Source organism: Peromyscus maniculatus, chromosome 18 (assembly GCF_049852395.1).
Source record: "Peromyscus maniculatus bairdii isolate BWxNUB_F1_BW_parent chromosome 18, HU_Pman_BW_mat_3.1, whole genome shotgun sequence".
NCBI lineage: Eukaryota > Metazoa > Chordata > Mammalia > Rodentia > Cricetidae > Peromyscus > Peromyscus maniculatus.
In genome coordinates, this window is record NC_134869.1 from 53,567,305 (window position 1) to 53,580,307 (window position 13,003).

Genomic DNA, 13,003 nt, shown 5'->3' on the forward strand with positions numbered 1-13,003 from the left:
CTGTATCTATTTAAATTATTTTCCTTGGCCCATGATTTTTTTTTTTTGCTTTTGATTTGTTGAGACTAGGTCTCTCCGTATAGCTTTGGCTGGCCTGGAACTCAGAGATTCACCTGCCTCTGCTCCCTGAATACTGGGATTAAAAGTGTATTTGTCCCATGTTTGAATTCTCACAAATAAAGAATTTATTTGTTTTTATAATAAAGAAAATATAGGTGCATTTCTGTGTTTGTAAGCACATTTGTTTCACTGGCCATTTTAAACAACACATATATTAAGATTGAAAATAACCCTGATACCATTTGGGTTTAATAAAAATGATTTGGTGCTCAGTTTCTACCAACACACTATAGAGATTGAAAACAATATTAGAATTGAAATTAAATGTTATATATTCAGTCCTGAAAGCATACAATATGTGAAACTAGAAGACAGTATTTCATATTAAAAATGAAAATACTATTAAAATATTGTTACACAAATCTATATCTCAGTGGTATCCTACACATATAGAAATTATGACTGTATGTAGAGCCTTGCATAAAATGGTTGAACGGGGCTTTATACACCTACCTATATGTTTCCTCTTAACAAGAGGTTTTCTACTTAATAGAAATGAGCAGATATTGCTTCATTTATTTGAACATAGTAATATCAATATTTAAACTTCAATTCTCTTACATTAAATTTATGCTTCATTTTTTTAATCAATAGATTTTGTGGACAATAAATCAGTATGAGAAACCACTCTATGATTACTGAGTTTGTGCTCTTGGGCATATCAGACACACCAGAACTTCAGGTTATAATTTTTTCCTTTTTATTCATTGCTTATATATTAAGTGTCTGTGGAAACCTAAGCATCATCACACTTACTTTGCTACATGCTCAATTAAAGACTCCTATGTATTTCTTCCTCCAGAATTTCTCCTTCTTAGAAATTATGTTCACCAGTGTTTCAGTCCCTAGATTTTTGGGGTCAATAATTACTAAAGTCAAGACCATTTCCTATAATAATTGTTTGGCTCAGTTATTTTTCTTCATTTCCATGGGTGTTTCTGAGTTCTTTCTTCTAACTGCTATGTCTTATGATCGCTATGTCGCCATCTGCAAACCACTGCATTACACCATCATCATGAACCAGAAAGTTTGCACCATTCTTGTACTTGCCTCATGGTTAGTAGGATTTCTGACCATCTTTCCATTAATCATGCTATTCCTCAAGTTAGATTTTTGTGGTTCAAATGTCATTGATCATTTCTGCTGTGACTACTTCCCCATCTTACAACTGTCCTGCTCAGATACAAGGCTTTTAGAGGCATTTGGCCTTTATGTTGCCTCCTTCACTCTGCTGTTCACACTGGCACTAGTGATCCTGTCATACATCTGCATCATCAGCACCATTCTGAGGTCTCCATCTGCCAGTCAGAGGAAAAAGGCTTTCTCCACCTGTTCCTCTCACATGATTGTCATCTCCATTTCTTATGGAAGCTGCATTTTCATGTATGTCAAACCTTCTGCCAATGAAAGGGCATCACTGACCAAAGGTGTGGCTGTTCTCAACACTTCAATTGCTCCCATGTTGAACCCTTTTATTTACACATTGAGAAATCAACAAGTAAAACAAGCCTTCAAAGATTTGATTAATAAAGTAATGTTTCATAGAGACAAATGAAAATACAGGTTAGCTTGAATGTCATTATACCCCTTCAAAAAGGAGGGATGAAACTTTGTATTATGAGCTCATTTGGTTTCAGCTTTCTTAAAAAATATTTTGTGTGTATTGATGTTTTGCTTGCATGTGTTTCTGTGTACCAAGTTGAAGCCTGGTTCCCACAGAGACCAGAAGAGGTCATTGGGTCCCCTGGAAGTAGAGTTATAGATGATTATGAGCCACCATATGGGTACTGGGAATTGCCCCATTGAAGTTAAGAAGAATAGCATGCCCTTTTAACTGCTGATCCATCTCTTCAGGCCTTAAACTTTCTTTAATTTTAAAGTAACTATGTTATGTCTTCCATTAAACCTGTGTAGGTACTGTTTAGCATTTCATCTGTATTGAAATATTCTAGCCTGGAGGAGGTGGCATCACTGTAAAGTGTTATGGAACATTTAATAGATATCCATGTTGTGGAATATTAACCTGTGTTTGGCTATGATCTTTGTCTCCAAAAATATGATGCTAATGGTAAAGTGCATTTACAATTAGTATTATTTGCTTATTAATATTTTCTTCTTCATTTCATTTGGCACTATCTCTCAATCTTCCTTTTCTAACTTTGATACAAATGTGTATTATATTTTATATTGTTTACATTGCATGTGTAGGTTATCCTATAGGCTATTCCTACATGCTAATATCATGGCTATTCCTTTTGGTGCTTATATTTGGAGTGGTGTGCATATGTAGAAGTTTCTGTACATGAATGTGCATGCCTGTGTGTGTGGAGGTCAGAGGACAGTACTAACTGTCCCTATCTATCACTCTTGCCTTGTTCCTTTGAGGCAGAATCTCTCACTGTACCTGGAGTTCAGCTAGGCTCACCACAAACAAGCCACAGTGACCCACTTGTTTCTGTTCTCTTCAGTTCCTGGGTTACAAGCATTCATGGGATTGTGCTCAGATTTTATGTGGCTACTGATACCCAAACTTTGCTCCTCCTGATTGTGCAGTGAGCACTCTTAACCACTGAGCCATTTCTGCTTGTCCAGTCTCCTGCAATTCATTACAATAAATTAGTCCCTTGAGCTGGTGGAAGAGAAGAGATCATACATTAAGCTACAGAAATGTATGTAAAAATATGTCAAATAATTAAAAAAATGCCTTCTGCCTGATACTCTTCCTTTTACAAGCTGTTCTTTTCCATCTCTTCAATCAAACTACTATATACACTATCAATAAAATGGTAAAACAAAGACCCAAAGTCATTTCAGTGAGAAGGGGAATGGTTTTATAAATGCTAATACTTTCTGTGAATCAGATCATGGTCATAAGCTGATATTGTCACTATTCCAGCCATTCTGGATGTTGTAAAATTCTATGAAAATTGGCAGTAATATATATTCTCGTATCAATATAGAAGATGGTGGAAGATTCTGATTTTGCATTGATTCTTTAGCTAATAGCTTAATTTATTTTTTTTATGTTTTAGAATGTCATACATGTTTACAATGAAATATATCTATCCCTAGTGTCTCCCTTCCAGCTCACTCCCTCCCAACCTCAAGCTTTTTTCCTCTTCTTTCTTCATTCATAAGCTACTTAGTGCTGCCCATATAGTTATGGATGTGAGGCCACCTTCTGGAGCGGAGGAACCTACCAGAGGCCACACACTCAAAAAAGAATGAATCTCTGTCTTCCACCAACTGTACACTGCCAGTCGGTGGGGTGTGGAGATCACCTGCCTTCTCTGTGCTGGATTTTGATTGGCTTGATCTAGTACAGGTCTTGTGCAGGGAACCACAGCTGCTGTGACACCATGAGTGTGGTGGACATGTCATGTCCAGAAGATGGAATTCATAACAATCCTTCCCATCTTCTGCTTCTTATGTTCTTTCCACCTCCTCTCTCTTGATGGTCTCAGAGCCATTTGTGTAGGGTGACTATAAAAGATGTCTCATCCAGGCTGAGCACTCAGTCACTCGGTACACTTTGACAACTTATGCACACCTCTACTGACTGCTGCTCACTTGCAAAAGAAGCTCTCCAACCAAGACTGAGAAGAGAAAGGATTTTTGAGTATAAACATAACTGTTTAAAAGGTGTTTGACAGCATGACCATCTAAAATAACTTAAACTAATGACCTCATCCTCCATGGTTGTTTGAGCAGGATTACAGCAACAAATATGGTGTTCTGTCCTGAGGAACGGGCCTCAAATCTGGTCATTAAATGGTTAGTTCTCCAGAATGATCTTGTCTATTGCACCAGCGGTCACATCTTGTCTAGCAGGATAATATGGCAGTATGCAGTGTCTAGTGCTGGGTCAGATCACTGATGTCTTTGTCCCCAAGCAGCCTGTACAGAACTTCTCAGCAGGATCAAAGCTTGTAGCAAGGAGAAAGTTTCCTGAGTGGTCTGAGACTGATTTCTCTATTTCTTGCATCCAAGGTGTGTGTGTGTGGTGTCTTCAGGACTGGAATTTTAATGTTTATTATGATAACTAAGGGAAATGGTAATACCATTTGTAGTTTTGGAGACTTTGGGACCTACCCTTGCCAACAAATCACAGGGAAATATCTGATGCCTGGTACTGGAGTTTTCATTGAACAACCAACATCTTCTGGAGTGACAATGTCCATCCTTGGAGTGTAATTTCACTTTAGTTCTTATATTTAAAGTTATATTTTGAAGTTAACAGCTCAACTTACTCAACCTAAGTAGATTATTCCAGACTATAGTTTGAAGTGTGGTATTAAAATATTACATGCTGTATTTTGTTATACTACACAAAACTAATTTTGTACTGATTAAAAGTTAGAAATTACACTTTCTGTGTTTGTGTTTATTTAAATAGAGGCTGTATAGGACTGTTTTTTAAGGGAAAACACTTATTTGTAGGTGATATTAGATTATATTTAACATTTGTTAGCTATATGATTTAATGCATATTATACAATCTCTCTGAAGCATAATGTTTCATTTGTAAATAATAATAAAAATTTTAAGGACAAATGAGAATAAAGGTAAAGGTTTATGATCCTTGTTTGAAAAATTAAAAAAATGATAAAATGACTTATGTGCTATTTAGCTGTACTTATAGACTAATACTGTCTTGTTCAGCTATCATCAGAAAACCTCCTCCTACAGCAGATGAGAACAAACACAGAGATCCACAGCCAGACTTTTCCCAGAGAGTGAGAGACCTTGGAACATGCATTCCCTACATGGGATGTCTCCATCAATCTCTTTCCTCAGAGTACAGGCAACTGGAGGAAGAGGAAGTGGAAAGAGTGTACAAACCAGGGGGTATGGAGGACGCCAAGAAAAAGTCCCTCTAAATCAACATAAACAAAGCTCCTACAAACCCACAGAGACTGAAGCACCACACACAGGGCCTTCACAGTCTGCACCAGATCCTCTGAGTACATTTTATGGCTTCCACTTTAGTGATTTTATGGGATTCCTGAGTGTGTGAATGAGTGGGCTTCTGATTCCTTCTCTTGGGCTATTTTCATTCTGTTGGTTTATCTTGTTCAACTTCAATGTGATAGTTTTTATCTTATTATATTAGAAATAGAATGAATGAAAACCTTGCCACTATGATAAAGGTTAACCACTACACTGTCCTTTATACCTGCTGGATAGGGAAAATCAGTTTTCTCCAATAGTGACCCTGGGTATTTTAACCAATCTAGAACAGGCTTTGTATTCAGGAGTAGTTGACCAACATATGATGGATTCCACCTTATTATTATTATTTTTTTTTGTGTGTGATTTTATTTGGTTAGAGTTTGGTGGATATTTTTGGTGTGTGTGTGTGTGTGTGTGTGTGTGTGTGTGTGTGTTTTATTGGCTTTGTTTTTTTCTGTTGTTAAACTGAGTTTTTGTTTGTTTTTAAGAAAGAACTTAAAGTTGGGTGGGTATGGAGGGGGAGAGGAGCTGAAAGGACTTGGAGGAAGGAAAGAATATGATCAAAATAAAAAATGTTTTAAAAATAAAAATGTAATAATAAAAATACAGTGATTACAATGGTAGTTTTAATAAAGGTATTATTACAACCACTGTGAACACCCTTCCCCAAGTTAAAAATTAATTCTGTTTGAAAGAAAAATGACAGAATACTTCAGCCATTTTTGGAGCCTCAATGCTACATACTTATAAAGCACAATTGTTTTTATATAATTTTCTTTAATTTTCAAAATCTCTCAAGTAATAATTCTATTTTCAACAAAGGAATTGAAGATTGACAAAATTAAGTGAGTCACCCAACACTAGAAATCACATTAATGTTTATTTGTACTTTTATTCTTGGTCTTCCCAATTCAAAGCTCATATACATATTTTATTTATTTTTAATGAAAATTGATTAATTAATAAATTATATTCTGATAAGTGTTTTTCCTCTCTTGTCTCCTCCCAGATCATCTCCTCTCCCCCATCCATCTAACGTTAGGTCTTCTTTTTCTCTGTTTAGAAAGCAAGCAGGCAAGTAAATAAAAAATCCAATAGAGAAAAACAAACAGAAAAAAAACCAAAGAAATAGCACAAGATACACACATATGCACACACAGAGACACACAGATACACAAACACCCACAGAGACACACACACCCATACATACACACCCATAACAACACAAAATTGGAAACCATACTACTTCAACAAAAGAGCAGTGAGGTAAAAGGTGAACAGACAAAGCATTAGGAGACAAAAGATCTCCAAAAATATCATGGAGTTCATTTTGTGTTGGTCCTTAACTGCAGGTCATGTGGCTTCCTCTTAAGTGTGGTTTGTATTCCCAAAGAGACTCCACTGGAAAAAAATTAACTTTTCTTATGTGTGTGGTTGTCAAGTAGCGATAGCTTCTTGGTTAGGGATGAGAGGTCGTGTTCACTTTCCCCTCTCAGTGCTGAGACTCTATCTGGCTTAGCCTTGTTCAGGCCCTGTGCATGCTGCCAATGTCTCTGTGAGTTTATGTGTCAGTCCTGTTGTGTCTGGAAGGTATTGTTCCCCAGGTGTCTTCCATCCTCACTGGCTCTTATAATCCTTCCACCCCCTCTTCTGCAGGCTTCTCTGAGCCAGAGGAAGGAAGTTTGTTTGAGACATTTCATTTGGGATTGAATGTCCCAAGGTCTCTCACTCTCTGCCCATCCAGTTGTGTCTCTGTATTTGTTCTCATATACTGAAGGTGGAAACTTCTTTGATGATGGCTGAACAAGTCACTGATCTATGGGAATAGAACTTTATTAGGAGTCATTACATTGCTGCATTCATTTAGCAGAGCAATAGTATTTGGCTTTCCCTAGGTCCAAGGCCTATCTAGTCCAGGTTATTGGCCACCTGGACACTGTCAGTCATGAGTTCCATTTTGTTGTTGGGCCTTAAATCCAATCAGGTAGTGGTTGGTTACTCTGGCATTATTGTACCACCATTGCACCAGCTCATCATCCAGGAGGTCAAAGGGTTTATATCTGTTAAGTTTCTCTTCTGGTTGCATGCAGAGTACTTTCCAGTCCCTTGAGCAGTAGTCAGTAGGGGTGAAGGCTCTAGTTAGGCACCAGTTCGACTTCTCTGTGTTCAATGAGTTATTTGTGTGTTTTCTTCAGCAATAGGGCCTTACAATCAATTTGTGCAGAGCAACCAATAGCAAAGCCCATATATTTCTTCACTGTTACTATTTATTATTTTTTTTAGGAAATTGGATGTAGTAGTCTCTCTTCTAAGATTTGTTTCTATATACACTGGTATTATTGTTATTATTACCATTATTAAAATTAATTAACACTCATTTGCAAGGAGATTTTTGTAAAAGTAATCCTGAAAAATAGGGAAAAGAAATTCTAATAAAATAAATCCTTTAATTATTCATTAGCTTCTGAGGAGTCTTTCTTTCAATCTGGTCAGTAGAAATTCTGAAAAGAACCATTGCATGATGAGCCAGACTCTGGAATACTTGAATATTGCTATATTTAAAAAAGTTACAGATTTCTTTATTATATATATGAATATAAATATATAAATATGCATATATATGTATATATATGTATATATATTTCCTTAAAGCAGGAACAAAATATTTTTCCTGTATACGATATGTTGGCACATGATTTTGATCCCATTACTTGGGTGGTAGAGGCATGTGTATTTCTTGTTTGGGGCTAGCCTGGTGAGTTTTAGGCCATCTAGGGTTAAATGTGAGGCCTTAACAAAAGTTGTCTATCCTGACCTGGCAGTACTGGCACTCACCTTTAATCCCAGCACTGGGAGGCAGAGGCAGACAGATCTCTATGAGTTCAAGGCCAGCCTGGTCTACAGAGTAAGTTTCAGGGCAACCAGGGCTGCATAGAGAAACCATGTCTCCAAAAAACAAAAGCCACCCCCCCAAACTGCTTATCCTGAACGTTAGTTATGTATTATGGGATGTCTCAAACTGATTATGAGCTGATATAGATATTACCTATACCATGAATAGTATTTTTGATGTATTAACTTTAATTTAGAATAACTTTAAGTTTCTAAAATAGAAAAGTATAACATCATAAAAAAGTAAATATTTGAACATAGAATATTTTTTGTGACTTTGAGTTTTGTTTAATGGCATACAAGACAATTGAGTACACAAAAGCAAAGTTGAAAAAAAAAACCCTAGATATTTAAAAAGGTAATTGCATTACTGTAGAGATTTCAATAATAAACATTAAAAACCATTAACAAAAACAACACACACACACACACACACACACACACACACACACACACACACACAGAGAGAGAGAGAGAGAGAGAGAGAGAGAGAGAGAGAGAGAGAGAGAGAGAGAGATAGAATAAAATTGAGATGGTCAAGTCTTTTGTCTCAGTGTCTCAGAGAAATAGCCTTTGATCTTTAAACCTGTATTTCCTTTAAGCCAGAGTTCCCATGCTGCTCTCCCCTCTCCAGAGGCCATGGTGACATCTGGCTCTAAGCTGCTGCTGCTGACTACTTCTGGTACAGTGATCCTGAAGCAGCTGGGGTCTGTGTGTCAGTTGCCTGTGTCACCTCAGGAGCCCATGAAAACCATGTATTGAACCATATATTGAATATGAGGGACCTGCTGAGTTGGCCCCAACCCTCACTGTCCTGGAATAACCCCTTCCCCAAGGAGAGCGACCCTCCCACCCCAGGAGAGCTGACCCTGAGCCTCCCAAGTCCTAGGATAAGAGAACCTGATGACTTTGGCATGAGAAAGCTGGCCTCACCCCTAATAGGAGAGCTGGCTCCCATACTTAGGAACGCTCACCTTACCCTGCCCCTCATGATGTGAGTACCTCTTCCATAAAATGGAGTAGTGAGAGTGTTAATACCAGAAAAATTATCAGCCTGTGGCTCTTCAGGTACAATAAGGCTTTCCAAACATCATCATGTGAATGTCTTGAGTAGTCAACCACAGCTGCTGTGATTTCATGAACGCATTTTTGCAAAGCTAAAGTACAATCCTAATTTTTAAAGATATTTAAATGATTTAAAGTTATGCTGTTGTGTGCTAGCAGAGAATGAATGCTACTAGCGAATGAAATGTGGATCTAGCTCTAACCTTAACCAACAATAAAATTAATAAATTATGAATAAATATCCTTGGATAATCCATGTAAATGTTACAAAAGGAAACTTTTTTTTTCTAGATAACACGACCAGAAATGACATCTATTACTCAGTGTTAACTGAAAAGCAAGATAGGAATGTTGAACAATATTTTGTGTAATGAAATTTCAAAATATCTGTACTTACATAGTGTATATGATATAATAAAGTACATAAAACCATAAGTGAGTGTGTGGTTGTGTTTGTAAATACATAAAACCAATTTGATATAATATAGTATATTTTATTTTGAAACATCAAAAGATTTGAAATAAATGCATGGTTGGTAGGGTAGGTTAAGAATAGGTCTCTGAATGGATGAGATCTACTTGAGCAAACTGGCCGTGAGGGGGTGTAATGAAGGGCAAGGATTAGGGGAAAGAGAACTTAGGGGAGTGGGAGGTCCCAGCTGGATCAAGAACGGAGGGGGAGAACAAGGAAAGAGACACCATGATAAATGAAGACCCCATGGGATTAGGAAGAAGCAGAGTGTTAGAGAGGTTCCCAGAAATCCACAGTGATGACTTCACTATAGACTACTGGCAATGGTCGAGAGGGTGCCTGAGCTAACCTGCTCTGGTGATCGGATGGCCAAACACCCTAACTGTCATGATAGAACTCCCATGCAGTGACTGGTGGAAGCAGACGCAGAGATCCGTGGCCAGGCCCCAGGTGGAGCTCCAGGAGTCCAATTGGGGAGAGAGAGAGAGAAGTGTAGATGTAACCAACCGTCTTATTAAATAAGAAACACAGAACCAATGTAAAAGAGAAAGCCAAGAGGTCATAGCTCAGAGCTAAAATCTCACCCTTCCTCCTGCAGTGGTCCTAGCTCTCTAAAAAAAAAACCTATTTTCTGTGTGTATGTCTTTTCATAGTCTTTTTGTTCTGCCTTCTCATTGGTTGTAAACCCAAACATGTGACTGCCTCATCACTGCCTGTATGTACAGCCCCCCAGGTCTTAAAGGCATATGTCTCCCATGCTGGCTGTATCCCTGAACACACAGAGATCTACCTAGCTCTTCTACCAAGTGCTGGGATTAAAGGCATGTGCCACCACTGCCACACTCTTGCTATGGCTCTAATAGCTCTCACCCCTGGGCAACTTTATTTATTAACATACAATCAAAATCACATTTTAGTACAATTAGAATACCACCACAGAGGAGGGTTTATATGAGCAAGAGATATTGAGACCATGACTGGAAAAAGCACAGGGACAAATAGCCAAACTGGTGGTAACACATGAACTGTGAACCAATAGCTGAGGAGCCCCCCATGGAACTATACCAGGCCCTCTAGGATAAGTGAGACAGCTGATGAGCTTGAACTGTTTAGGAGGCGCCCAGGCAGTGGGACTGGGACCTGTACTTGTTGCATGAGCTGGCTTTTTGGAACCTAGGGCCTATGCTGAGACACTGTGCTCAGCCTTGGTGCAGGGAGGAGGGGACTGGACCTGCCTCAACTGAATCTACCAGGCTGAGCTGAATCCCTAGGGGAGATCTTGCCTTGGAGGAGGTGGGATTGGGGGGTGAACTGGGGGTGAAGAGGCTGGAAGGTGGGAGGAGGAAGGACAGGGAATCCGTGGCTGATACATAAAATTAAATTAACTATAAAATAAAAATATTTATTAAAAAAGGATAGGTCTCTGTACACTGGTGTGGCTCTGGATCTCATATTGTGGAGCACATTATCAATTTTGAAATAAAAACAAGGGCAAAGTATAACCCTAACTTTGAAGATTTTAAAGATTAAGTTTTAAGTTATCTATTCTGTTTTGTGCTGGGAGAATTTTATCAATTAAAAAATACCAGCAAGAATGACAAAGAAGAGCCCATTGTAGGGCAGTTTAGTCCTGTGTTTAACTAATCCCAAATGAATTGAGAATGAATTATCTCCTGAGAATAGATAGAGTCTATGCTCTTATTAGGAAAATTGTTTGACCAAAGGGAAGACAGGTAGAATGTATCAGTTGATTGGTATACTTTTCCCCTCTGTCTCTCTATATTGTTTGGTTTTCAAGGAAGATGGGTCATGACATCACTACATACAAGTCTAGAATTTCTGTTTGCATCTTCTGTTCTTTAGTTGAGTGTATCAGGGATTTGTACACTGGCCAGAGAAGGTAAAGTTGTGTTTATGTTTGTGTAGATTTCAATCTTTACCTTATCCAGAGACCTTCAAAAGGTTTTACCTTCTATTGTCTTAAAATCTTATCAGTTGCTTCATTTTCGAGGATGACAATGGTGTATTTTATAGCACATGCAGTTTCAGTGAAACAATAGAAGAGACTAAAGATACATTTATTTTCACTTCTAGGTGAGACTGTTAGCAATCTTACAAGCAATTTAGCATGAAGTTTTTGATGTAACAGGCTTCAGTGTAGTAAACAGAGTCAAGAGTGACCTGAATGGGAAAAACTTCTTGAGATTTTTATTAATATGTTTAATTTTGTGTTTCAAGTAGCAACATTCAAGTTACGTTGTAGACTGTAGGATTTTATATCCGATTGGTATTAGCATATACACCAAATAGCATGTTTCACATTAGTGAAGAAAAGAATTTTTATCTATCATTGAAAGATTTACTTTACTGGGAAAATGCAAGGATCCTCAAATTATCACTTAAATACATTTATTGCTATTATTTTTACATTTTAGTATGTTTTAATTATCATGTGAACTACAAAACAGTACCTGTAAGTTTTGATGAAAAAAATATGTTTATTCCTAAAGAGAAAAAACACTGAGACTCAGAAGACTACAACAGGAAAAAGTGGATAATGCCCATTATCAGCTTTATCACTTGCTGAACTCCCTGCCTAGAAAGTAGTACATCACATTTGGTGATAACTTATACACAGACTGTATGTTGTCTGTTAAGCATCAGAAGAGAATAGGACTGATTAGAAGAGCTCGTGGTTTGAAAATGAAAATCCTATAGAAAATTTTATTTATTCTGTTGATTCCTTGAGAAGGAAGGCACTATTATACTTTGAGATAAAAAATCATTTGTAAGAGTTATTTTTTTGTCCTCAAGAAAGTTTAAAGATAAAAATTACAAAGTGATCTTAGTAAGAAGAAAATATTAAAATGCTATGAGTACCTTAGACTTCATAGAAAGTAGTTATTGATCCCTGGCTCTGTTTAAATTGTTTTCTCTGGTCTTTGTTTTAATTCCCACAAATTAAAAATTTACTTATTTTTATAACTAAAGAAAATCTCATCTTACTTCTCTCTTGGGAAATACATTTATTCCTGGCCATTTTAAACTACACATGTATTAAGGTTGAAAATAACCATGACAGTTTTAGGTTTAGTAAATATGATCAGGTGCTCAGTTTGTACCTATAAACTAAGTTTGGAAATAGTATTAGAATTAAAATTAAATGTCATATATTCAATCCTGAAAGCATACAATATGTGAAACCAGAACATAATGAAGATACTATTAAAATATTTTTACATAGTTCAAAGGAATCTTGTAATATAGAAATAATGACTGTATGTAAAATTTTTGTGTATAGAAAGGCTGTAAACTCCTAGCTACAAAAGTATTTCCTTTCAAAAAGATGTTTGAGGAATGAGCAGAGATTAGAAAATCTTAGTGGAAGTGCTCTTATTTCATTGAATACAGTAATATCAATATTTAAACATTTGTTTCTTTTACATTGAATTTACACTTTAATTTTTTTTTATCAATAGATTCTACGGACTATAAATCAGA

General features: G+C 36.9%; 1 protein-coding gene across 1 annotated transcript; it reads left to right on the forward strand.

Moving 5' to 3' along the window:
• Positions 1–682: 682 nt before the first annotated feature.
• On the forward strand, positions 683–1,675 carry LOC102906382 (olfactory receptor 6C3-like). Its single transcript, XM_006996153.3, has one exon. It carries the CDS (start codon positions 737–739, stop codon positions 1,673–1,675), a length of 939 nt encoding a protein of 312 aa, XP_006996215.2. The 5' UTR covers positions 683–736.
• Positions 1,676–13,003: the final 11,328 nt, after the last annotated feature.